We start from the raw sequence: 12,079 nt of genomic DNA on the forward strand, positions 1-12,079 counted from the left end.
CGTGAAGCAAAAATTCTATGACTTGGATGTGAAGGTAACTGAGATTCAGTCTGTTGTGGAGCAACTTCAAGATGATATGCAGGAGAGGAAGGGCAAGACAACCACTGATGCATTTGCCAGAGTGCCTAGAGCTCAGAGGTCTGCTGCAGTGCCTATTCCAGACACTAGAGCCACTTCATCTGCACTAGCTACAGCTTCAGCGCAACCAGCTCCAGCACCTACTCCATCAGCTCCATCTACTTCGGCTAAAGCCTTCGTTCTTGGAGTTATCCGGACACCACCACCTGAAGACCAAGCTTGAGAGACGTTTTAGTGCTATGCATTTTCTATGAACTTTTTGGCAACTTGTTGCCAAAGGGGGAGAAACATGTATAGATCATAGGCTTCGAGAGAGAGCGTTGCTTTTTATTCTCTCTTGCTTTGGTGGTTGAACTTTGTTTATTTTTGATTGCTTGAGATACTATGCTATTATCTGTGAGACATTGATGATCATGTGGTTGATCATAAGCTACACTTATGCTTGTTAGATGATATTATCTTACTTATCCTTATATGATCATTCACTTTGCTTGGTGATGAGTGCATGTATTCAATCTTTATTATTTTGAGCGCTCCACCAAGATGTATGTGACATGGAAGAGTAACCCATGATCCTAACTCATTGTGCATTTGCAGTCCAAAGCAAATCTTAAGATATGCACAAATTTAGGGGGACCTCTTGCTTTTCACATACTTCTCAAAGCGACAATATCTTTCACTCCTATTATCATTTGTCGAAGCTTTGATCTATATGTTGTCATCGATTACCAAAAAGGGGGAGATTGAAAGTGCAACTATCCCTGGGTGGTTTTGGTAATTCCTAACAACATATAGCTCATTGAGCTAACATTATTCCAAGATTAATATTTCAGGAAAAGCTCAATGAATCGCATGGCATGGATGAGGAAAGTGGATCCCTCAAAATTCTAAGGACAAAAAGTTTGGCTCAAGCTTGAAGCTCAAGACTCTACATTTTATATTTTAGTGTTCCAAGATCACATTGAGTCTATAGGAAAAGCCAATACTATCAAGGAGGGATGAGGTGTTGCTTAATGTTTTGCTTGCTCAAAATGCTTAGTGATATGCTCCAAAATCCTCAACTACCTTCCCACATCCACATATGACCTAAACCAAAAGTCAAACTCGGCCCCACCGATTCTTTCTATCCGGCGCCACCGAGTTTCAAATGTCATAGCCACTGCCACAAACCCTAGGCAAATCGGTCTCACCGATAGGGATCTCGGTCTCACCGAGATGGGATTGTAATCTCTCTGTTTCCCTTCGTAACGTTTCAGTCTTACCGAGATGAGCGATCGGTCCCACCGAGATTGCAATGTAAACTCTCTGTTTCCCTTTTGTAACATTTCGGTCTCACCGAGATGAGCGAACCGGTCCCACCGAGTTTACCTGACCAACTCTCTGGTTAGCTTATTACCAAAATTGGTCCCACCGAGTTTGTGTAATCGGTCACACCAAGATTATGTTATGCCCTAACCCTAACCATATCGGTCCTACCGAGTTGCATCTCAGTCCCACCGAAAATCCTAACGGTCACTAGGTTTGCTGAATCGGTCCGACCGAGTTTAACCATTCGGTCCCACCGAGTTTGGCAAATTGTGTGTAACGGTTAGATTTTGTGTGGAGGCTATATATACCCCTCCACCCACTCTTCATTCGTGGAGAGAGCCATCAGAACATACCTACACTTCCAATACACATTTTTTGAGAGAGAACCACCTACACTTGTGTTGAGGTCAAGATATTCCATTCCAACCATATGAATCTTGATCTCTAGCCTTCCCCAAGTTGCTTTCCACTCAAATCTTCTTTCCACCAAATCCAAATCCTGTGAGAGAGAGTTGAGTGTTGGGGAGACTATCATTTGAAGCACAAGAGCAAGGAGTTATCATCAACACACCATTTGTTACTTCTTGGAGAGTGGTGTCTCCTAGATTGGCTAGGTGTCACTTGGGAGCCTCCGACAAGATTGTGGAGTTGAACCAAGGAGTTTGTAAGGGCAAGGAGATCGCCTATTTCGTGAAGATCTACCGCTAGTGAGGCAAGTCCTTCGTGGACGACGGCTGTGATGGAATAGACAAGGTTGCTTCTTTCGTGGACCCTTCGTGGGTGGAGCCCTCCGTAGACTCGCGCAACCGTTACCCTCCTTGGGTTGAAGTCTTCATCAACGTGGATGTACGATAGCACCACCTATCGGAACCACGACAAAAACATCCGTGTCTCCAATTGCGTTTGAATCCTCCAAACCCTTCCCTTTACATTCTTGCAAGTTGCATGTTTTACTTTCCGCTGCTCATATACTCTTTTGCATGCTTGCTTGAATTGTGTGGAGACTGCTTGACTTGTGCTAAGACAACTAAAATCTGCCAAGAACTAAAATTGGGAAAATGCTATATTTTTATTTGGTCAAGTAGTCTAATCACCCCCCTCTAGACATACTTTCGATCCTACAGCGTCGCTACATGGTTGCGGTCCGTTTTTTTCCGCATGAGTGGGCCTCACTGCGTGGTCATCGCCGGGATGGTCCGTTTTCTCTTCGTGATGGCGCCGACACCGACAATCTCAGAGGTTAGCGTAGGAGCACAAATCTGTTATTTGTTTATTTCCTTAAAATCAGTTCTTTGTTTCCTGAAAATCTGTTATTTGTTTCCTAAAACAAATTTCACTAATGAGAGAAATCGATTTATTTGGATAAGTTAGGAAAGTTAGATTAAAATCTATTATTTGTTTCCTAAAAATCTGTTATTTGTTTCCTAAAACAAATTGCACCAATAAAAGGGATAGATTGATTTGGATAACTTAAGAAAGTTAGATCTGTGATTTGTTATATGTTAGGAAAGTTCTGGTTGTAATAAAGAGTGGAGAGAAAAATAAACCGATAGACCAGGATGGGAGGGGTGGTGGGAGGAATTACGAAAAAAACCCAGCGAAAAAAAACTGGTTGAAAGTGGTGGGACGAAAATAAACCATACTATTCAATCAACTCAGACATTGGGAGTAGATATTCATGACCCCGCGGAAAACTTATTTGCTTGTCTACCCTCCCTATAGGAACCACTAGCCACTAGACACGTCCCCTACAGGTAAGAGGCCAAACAGCTTGTTGTCTTTAACTGTCAATGTTTTTCAATGATCTCCGCTCTGCCTGTCGAGGAAGCACACACTAATCCTTTCGATAGCCGCCATGGCGTTGTCGACACTAACATTGTATGTGAGAGCTTATTAGTCACAACTAGTTGGATGCCCATGCGTTGCCACGGAACAATATAGATATGCTAGAGACATTAGTGATTTTTTTTTATGAACACATATGTCATGCATCCAGTTTAGTCCAAGCACCCACTCCTTCCTGCCAAATGAACATGTTCTTAACCGCCATGCCGTTAAAGGACACGTTAAGTGTCTTTGATACTACCATCTCAACCTAAATGCGTATCAGGACAAAAATGTGAAAACATAGTAAAAATTAAGATCTCCATTGTAGGTTGAAAAACTTCAAACAGAACCACAAATAAGTGCTGAAAAGGAAGCAACCATTAAGATCCATAATTTGATCATACAATTTACTTGATAAATGAAATCCATGTTATACTAATTTATAATGTTCTATGAGCGACAACAAATATGTATAAGAGACATGGCAACTCCATCTAGCTTGTACAGTATCCCGAGCTCGTCAACAGTGCATGCGAGACATCTCTTCCTCTCACATTAACTGCATCCCGTTCAAACTCCAATCCTCATGGTACAATCTTTCGATGCCGAGACACCATATTTGGTGCTCCAAGGTGGGGAAGATGTTGCTTTGGTCACCTTTGCCTCCTTTATCCCAGATGGTAGCCCACAACCAGGAGAATAAAAATTCACAAGAGGCCATATAATGGTTAGGCCGCATAATATCAGATTCATAATTCAATCATATTTTCATTCCTCTCGTTGCATAGAGAGGAAAATAAGATGTGTGAGTATCACTTGAGAATACATCTTAGAAACAAAAGCATCAACATATACAATAGATAACTTGTAAAACGGTCAACTTTGGGTCACAACAAAACACCAAATATAGAAATGAGGAAAGAGAATCATGGCCAAATCCTACAAACACGATAAGAAAATATTTGAATGAAGAAGGACCTTTTACTTTGTCAAATGGTAATGTTTATTAAGGCCACAATTAAGGTTTTTAGATAGGCAGCCGCATAATATAAAGATCAAGTGATTGCCATTTCCAACAACACGAACAGAGAATAAGTGAAACTTTCATGGAAATATTGTACTTCTGCTTAAATTCTCTGCAACATTACCAAGCTTCAACATGTTTGTCTTGATTTATAAAACATTTCCTCCCTTCCTTCTTGGTCATGCCATTCATGAACAATAAAAACACAGAAGCACCTCCCAGCACATTAGAATGTGAATCCTCGATTTCAGAAAGGACAAACAAGAAATAGCTGGTATAAGAGTTTGTCTTTTTAATCCAATGACAAAGGAGAAGTCCTGCATTAGAGCACAGTTTGTTCAGGACGAACAATAAGTAACATAAATCTAGAGTTGTTGCATTGAAATAGAACAATATCAGAAAAAACATGTCATGTGTCGAGAGCTATTTCTGTGTTTATATGAAAGATTTAGCATCGATTGACATCTATTCCCTCTGCACATGTGTATGAATAAATAACATTTTAATTAGACCAAATAAATGTACAAAAACATGTTAGAAGCTCCATTTTTTGTATTGCTCTAATCCTGGTGGTACAAAGAATAGATTGACATTGAGAACATTAAAATAGATATACCTGAACAAAACTGTAGCAAATGCATATCCACCATATAACAAAAATTGAAGTGCTTAGACCAGGCATACAGATGTGGGAGCTGAGCGATGGTCTAGACGCAACAATGCCAAAGGGTGTGGAGCAACTTGGACGACAACCTAGTCCCGCTCCTCCCACACCTGCAAGCATTCATACTCAGATGCTAATAATAAAGGAAAAATTACAAGTAAATACCATGAGGCGAACAATTCATCAAGCACAAACACATATTGGGAGCTAGAAGCACACCAAATTTTGCAAACACGCCCACGGATATATAGCCACATATTCCAAATCAGTGAAAACCACAATAACTTGTAGTAAATCAATATGGTGAAGCGGCCGGAAAAGGTCAACACAGGTTTTTAAACTGCAGAATCAACTTTCAAAATTCAGAGTAACCATGGGATCAGGAACAAAAACCACATCAGATTTCGTTGCTTATGGGTGACGAATTGATGATACATTCTAGTTCACCCGTGCCATGGTAGGGCGACGCTGACAGAGACGAGGGTTGAATGGGACGGCGTACAGACAAACCTGAAAAATTATTTACAAACAAGATTGTAAGATAATGTAGATGCCCAAATCAAACTGAAACTACCCTTAGGAATATTTTGTCGATCAAAGTAGATGTAATGCACAAGATTGTCAGTTGCAATGTTGTTCTGTTCTCTGAGCTAATTGCTATCAACCATTGATCGATGAATCAATCATCTTTGGATGCTCCAGAGCTGCTACAAGTCAGACAACCGGAAGTTCAGGAAACATGTATTTTGGCGCCTTCCTGATGCGACAGATATATTCTACACTGTTGAGGTCTACACTTTTCTATACAGGGTACACATACCTGTTCTTCTCCCAAAAAATAGCAGCCATTTGGAATAGTTCAAGCACAGAAGTAGTCTTCTTGGTGGGACCATGTGCCTGTTATTATTCATGAAAAAAATTTATTAGGAGGGAACATACAACAGATGAAAACATAGAAAGAGATCTAGTGGCAGATGCTTGTATACATCATATCCAATGCTTTTACGTAAGACAGATCCCTTACATTAATTGATCAATGGCGATCATCATAATTCACACTAATTAATGGTCAAAATAAAAATCTCACTTGCACTACTGAAAAACATGCCAGTGAAATACATAGTTGATAACTTGTTACTCGTACATCTCTTCCTTGCTTCATCTGCTTTGCTCAGCTAAGTATATAAGACCACAATTAGCAAGACTACACTGTGGACGACCTTTCTTCTTCTGCTTCGACCACTCGTGCGCACAACTCATCACTTGAGCGCGTCATCCATTTCGGGGGCGAGCCATTGAGACGACTTGAGCTTGAGCATGCCATGCTTCCTGTCTTGCTTTGAGTAGCTCCAAAGGCAGCTTGCTCACATCTAAGGGATCGATGTAGGGATCGTTGAACTGCACGGTGCCAACTATCCGCTCCACCTCTGGACTAAGTCATTATAGCTGATTCGCGACAAATTGCCTAAAAGTATTAGTATGTTCTAAGATTATCCACTTCACCAATGGTGACCGAACTACATCGTCACGTATCCAACCAACAGTATGTTCTAAGTTTATGACATATGTCTGATGCAAGGCTGTCTTCACTGCCAATTGCCTAAAAATGACAGGTACTCCACCAGTCTTAATTCTGAAGGTTCAAGATTGGTAAGTTCTTTAATAAAAGTTTGGGGCTCCTCCCATAAATCAAGTGCATACCCAAAGAGCAGAACCGTGATATAATAAAGCATGTATGTAGAAATAGTAACAAAAAGTAGCCATATAATTAAGCTCATGATGCTATACATCACTGTGGACTTCAACTGGTTCACCAGTCGCGGGACAAGGATGATCGATGTTCGCAGCAGTATCGTCGTCAGTACAATAGAAGCCCATCTGCAGGCTGAAGACCACCCAGGCACCCACGGGGAAAGAAGTAATTTACCTACAGGGTCATGCATGTGGTCGAAACAGAATCTCCAAGGGGAGTCTGCTGCAGCGAAGCTTAACAATTGAGGAATGGAGGAGTCAACGACCTCGACGGACACGAGCTAGCGAGGTGGATCAACCAGTCGATGGTGGCTCTCATGCCCAACAATCTGAAATTCAAGAAACAATTAGGGCCCATGGAACTGAACAGTTGGTTGCCGGTGTACAGAGGTGGCGCGACGACAACCAACACGAGGGTGGCACGAGGGGCATCCTGAAGAGGAGAGTGCAGGGCCGGCGGCTATGGCCACCGCGACCACAAGGCTGGCGAGGAGGAGAGCGGCGGCGTCCACAGGACTTCGGCCACTGCGACCACGAGGCTGACGAGGAGGGGAGCGTCGGCGGCGGATTGAGATTTGGGCCAGCGAGGTGGTGGAGAAATTTTTCGGGAAAGGGGGGAGGGGAGAGGTTGAATCGGGGCCGAGGGCTGCGGGGGAGACGGGGGGACGTGTGGGAGGTGAGTTCGTGGGGAGTGGTTTTTTCTTTTTGAACGGAAACGAGGGAGCGGTGGGGTCGGCTCAGATTCTTTTATCGATCGTGGTTCTCTTGTTGATTGAACCGCTTGGTTCCCTTGTTTATTTGCCTTTGGTTTTCGGAGGGATTGTAGGATTGAAAAAAAAAATCGGTGGGAGGAGCTAGCGATAGGAGGGGGTGGATGGAGATCGAACCATCACGCGTTCGATTCTCCTTTAATAATAGAGATTGCATTCGTTAGACGACATATTTTTAGTCGGAAGAGACAGGTAAGTCGCTTGCTGGCAGACGACGTGTTTTTAGTTGGACAGTCTCGTGTAGAGATGACGCGGTTGTGTTCGCCGGGTAGGGGCCTGAGACGGTCATAGACGTTTCGATGTGGAGACTACTTGTGTTGGTCAGAACGTATCGTGACAGTGTGTTTGGGGATTGTCGTTGGATGGTCGGACGATCGGTGGTGGATGGATGATCGACGTTTTTCGTGTCGACTAATAAGCTTGCACGTGTAACGCACGATAATACAATATAAAAAAAATCTCATCCATCTAGTTAGACTTATAAATAAAAAAGAAAAACATTCTACATAAATTTTCAGACGCAAGATTTAACCAAATAATTGCAGAGAAAATATTTTGATAAGGTGTCCGAACCTCTGTAGTTGCAAATTTAATGTACAGACAAACATTTTTTGTTGTAATAAGTGCTTGGTCATCAAAAAATCTAATACACTTTAGATCCTTGTTAATCATCTCAAGCATCAGACAAAGTTATATTCATGTGAAGCAAATTGATTATATAAGAATGTTTTGTTTCGTCGCACAAAAGTACAATATTCTATTCACGAAATCCTTAAATATGAGCATGCGAGCGCGCGCACACACACAAAAAAAATGAAGTATATCCATATTACATCACAAAAACAAGTATTTTTGTATTACATCTTAAAGAAAGTACACTCATATTCCATCGCAAACAAGCATATTATTTTTGAAAAGTTGACATGAGCAATGTCATATCTATTGGTAGGAGTAGATAGTTTTACAATCGGATCCATACATCCAAGCTCCCAAAACCGCAGCCCCGTCATTCTGAACAAATCTAAGAAATGCATGTTACCTCATTCTCACTAACTTTCTTATCATTCCCTAAAAAAACTAATTCTGATCTTGAATGTGGCGTCACTCATTCCCCTGTAACTTCTGAGGTCTCACGCATGTATAATAACCAGTGAAAAATCTCCTACTCCGCACGACATGTCAATTGTGTTCTCGGAAGAATGGCACCAGTCTGCAAACAAATGACTCCAAATATACTAAATATGCAGAATTTTCCTAATAAAACAATATTTCAGCCAAGTACAAAGGGAAGAAACAGTCCCTTTTTAACAAATGCTTGGCAGCTAAATTATTACGAAGAACAATGGAACTTCACATGTTTGTTCAGAATACAGACTCCATATGATACAGTTCAGAAAATGAGTTCCGCCAAAGAATGATAGTTCAGTTCAGAAACATGATTTTTTTTGTTATGTGTGTGTGTGTTGTGTAGTGTGGGTCCATTGAAAATTCAGTAGTAAATTAATTCTAAAATGAATCATCTAATGAAAAAAGCATCATAATTAACTATTTAACTGTCCCGCTTGTGTATTTCGTGACAAAGAATACCTATTTGCATGAATCTGGGATTCTTCAGAATTTCAAATCTAGTTATGACATGGTATGAGCAGCATATGGAGTTCTTAGAGATTGTATTTTCAGTAGAAATACTTATGAACAGACATCATAAATTCTAGTTTTGTACAAACCAACCAAAAATATTTCTCCAACTCCACAGTGGCTATAAATGGTGCTTCATTTAGTAACCTCGCCCAAGATAATTGAATAGTGATACTTCCAAGTAGCTTACAAGCAAAACATTGGATACCAATAATGAATCATATATGGATTCAGATACTCTAAAATAATATATGGAAGTAATTACACATGCTCCTTCAAGCTATCTTTTCTAGATATTGTTTAGCAAATTATTATTCAAAGCATTACAAAGAGTTCTATAAATGATTATAAAACACATGATATGCGACATTCATACAAGCTGACCATATACTTTAAGCATGTTCAAGGTAAATCTGTCTAGATATGAGTTACATTCATGAATATAAATTAAATCTACTACTTATGCTTATGCACAACACATCAGAAAGATGACAACCACACCTGGATCATGGAAACTTAGGAGCTTCATGGCTTACACAGAGACATGCCATTGCTTGCAGGGTCATTGTTCACGCACATCTGTGACGACCTAATTAAGAGATAAGAAGCCCTCCACCACCGGTGTGCCTCCGTGAGGCCATCGCCACGCACAGCTGCCAAAACGTCCTATATTTAGGAACCGGGGAAGTACTTGACCAAAAAAATTGACATGCTACAACATATCAGAACCTAACCACGGAAAAGAGGAACTTAGAAAAAAATATAAGAGGCAAACAGAAATCAAAGGCCCATCAGAAAATGTAAGAAAGCGGACGACACCGAGTGACTGAAGACTGTAAAAAGGGAGCGACACCGAGGCAAATTGAAATCAAAGGCTCATCAGCAATCATAATTACCGGCCTCCTGTGACACCTCGTCACCCGATCAAGACAACGCTTTCTTCACCTTCGCCTTCAACTTCTGTGGCCTCAACTACTCGATCTGAGCAAGGGAACCCACCAGCCTACGATATGTAGCATCCACAGATCGATCTAAGCAAAGATATATCATATATGAGGCAACCAAGTTGTCTACACTGGTTTCTTAAGATATTCCTAGAACCTATTAAAATCTGCATGGTCCTTTTGCAAGTTAATTTTGTAGGGATGGCATAAACAGTTTTATGCATAAAGGATGAGAAACATGGGACATACCTTATTTCTTACTAAAATATCCATAGAAATAGTAATGGCCAAATTTACATCCCAGAGACGTGTCCATTGCTAAAACTAAAAAATGTGGTACTTTGAAACATATGTAGCAAGTACAACTACAACTAAGACGAAATTTGCACACACCTGTGTGTGTATGCACAGTACTATTCATAACTGATTTGCAAACCAAAAATTGATAAATCGCTACTGGAAAGCACTATCCGAAATTATTACATCAATATACTGCAGGATGTACAAACCACTTATAAGCTGCATTAAACTGAGACTGGAGAAAATTTTGTAGTGGAAATGGCACTACACTATTCAGTTGACTCAAAAGAAAATCATAATGAGGATGTGTGCACCTAGAACATTGCTCATCAACCAATTGAGCAGACTCTATATGGCTTTTAGTGGAAATCCCACCTTTTTTCTTCAGAAAATACATACCCAAAGAACAGAAGAATTCAACAAGTTTTGGCATATGAAAGCAACCATCTATTCATCCATAAATGTTTTCTTGGAACGGCCCGCCATCACGGCTGCATTTGCCAATACATGTCAGAGGTGCATGCTAATTGATAGTCAATCAAAGCAATTCCAGAGCAGAGCTTGAACTTACAGTAAGCAGAGGTCGATGATTATAGGCTGAGTTCAAAAGTTGTATTGTTCTCATAAAAAATAATACTATAACAGGCAGGTCCGTGAGGAAGAATGTCCAAAAAAACTGTTAAAAATGATTCTGAGCCTGAATAGTACATGAACATATGCCCAAAATGTAGTTCACCTCTTTGCAATGGTTACAGAAGAAATAAAGCTCAGTAGTTTTTCTTCTAGAACTCCAGTTCCTATGGATCAAGCAAGTAAATGAACACCACTCAACAAAGCATATGCGCTCGTGTTCATTGTCACTAAAAAGTAAAAAAAGGAAAAGTGAGATAGTACTTAGTGTGGCGGCAGGTGTCTAGAAAAGAGCAATCTCCTAGATTTGTATCAGTATGTAGAGCAATAATAAGGCGAAAGTGAACTTGCTCCAAATGAAAGAAAAAGTTGGACCTAATTATCATTAATAGCTAAAAAATATCTACTGAAACCAGTACTGTTTCAAGCATAGTATGAAGAAAATTTTACATAAAGACCTTAAATAGAAAAAAAATCCAAACTGGTACTGTATTATATTTGCATCTCTGAACTGAATAAACATTTAACAACTATATTATTTTTCAGTTCAAAGACATGTGTTAGATAATGTCCATCAGTAGCCAGAACAGGTCACTGAGAACACCTCAATTTTGCACCATCGAGAAGCGTACGGAGATCTTCTTGTCCAGGAAGCTCGTCCTCGTGCACCATCACTTCCTCACTTGACAGAACAAATTAATCCAGAAAGTTAGTGATCCTAAAAGATTAACACCACAATCTTTGAGGCAATAACACAAGCACCTGGTGCAGCGGAGAGTGGTGTGCGCGTGGGTCGCCTGCTCGTGGAGGTGTTGAAAAGCCAACGGGGAGCGCGCCGGTTCTGCGTGGTGGCAGCGGGGAGGTCCGGCGAGGGGAGCAGGTAGGGAGGCGATGAGGCCCGGCGATGTCGGCATCTGGGAGGTTGGCGATGTGTCGGGAAGGGACGCGACGTGCGGCAGCAATGGGGTGTCGGGCGGCTGTTGGAGGTGGATGGCGAGGCTCCGGCCGCCGTCCTTCGGGGACCTTTGGTCGGCCAGCGACGGATCTGCCTGGTCTCCCGCATCCATGGAGGCCACCAAGCAGAGGAGGACGGCATCGATGGGCCACTCCCTAGACCTCTCGGCGCCCGGCGCCCTCAGGAGTA

General features: G+C 41.3%; 1 protein-coding gene and 1 long non-coding RNA gene across 14 annotated transcripts; both read right to left on the reverse strand.

Annotated features, from left to right (window-relative positions):
* Nucleotides 1-3,608: 3,608 nt before the first annotated feature.
* LOC125539395 lies at nt 3,609-7,315 on the reverse strand. 8 transcript variants are annotated; one of them, XM_048702838.1, is made up of 6 exons: nt 7,060-7,315; nt 6,833-6,982; nt 5,722-5,798; nt 5,337-5,411; nt 4,854-5,011; nt 3,609-4,554 (listed from the first exon to the last, which is right to left on the reverse strand). In XM_048702838.1, the coding sequence occupies exons 2-6, from the start codon at nt 6,838-6,840 to the stop codon at nt 4,426-4,428; spliced, it is 447 nt and encodes a 148-aa protein (XP_048558795.1). In that variant the 5' UTR covers nt 6,841-6,982; nt 7,060-7,315; the 3' UTR covers nt 3,609-4,425. The 8 variants fall into 8 exon arrangements, 1 of the variants encoding a protein (XP_048558795.1); XR_007296850.1 differs by having other exon boundaries at nt 3,610-4,554; nt 4,854-5,605; XR_007296848.1 differs by having other exon boundaries at nt 3,610-4,554; nt 4,854-5,605; nt 6,829-6,982.
* A 972-nt stretch (nt 7,316-8,287) lies between these two features.
* On the reverse strand, nt 8,288-11,874 carry LOC125539396. 6 transcript variants are annotated; one of them, XR_007296855.1, is made up of 6 exons: nt 11,698-11,874; nt 11,540-11,617; nt 10,705-11,165; nt 9,958-10,064; nt 9,563-9,714; nt 8,288-8,633 (listed from the first exon to the last, which is right to left on the reverse strand). It is a non-coding gene; the product is annotated as an uncharacterized LOC125539396 (long non-coding RNA). The 6 variants fall into 6 exon arrangements; XR_007296853.1 differs by having other exon boundaries at nt 10,705-11,617; XR_007296854.1 differs by having other exon boundaries at nt 11,540-11,874.
* Between the last annotated feature and the right edge of the window lie 205 nt (nt 11,875-12,079).

The sequence above is a fragment of the Triticum urartu genome, chromosome 2, assembly GCF_003073215.2.
Source record: "Triticum urartu cultivar G1812 chromosome 2, Tu2.1, whole genome shotgun sequence".
Classification (NCBI taxonomy): domain Eukaryota; kingdom Viridiplantae; phylum Streptophyta; class Magnoliopsida; order Poales; family Poaceae; genus Triticum; species Triticum urartu.

What these genes read in the sequence shown, in the direction of transcription:
- LOC125539395 (XM_048702838.1), bottom strand. An exon ending in ATTTTTTGGGAGAAGAACAG is followed by an intron (nt 5,412 to 5,721) that starts GTATGTGTACCC and finishes ATAATTTTTCAG; the next exon opens with GTTTGTCTGTACGCCGTCCC. An exon ending in TTTGCTACAGTTTTGTTCAG is followed by an intron (nt 4,555 to 4,853) that starts GTATATCTATTT and finishes GCTCTAATGCAG; the next exon opens with GACTTCTCCTTTGTCATTGG.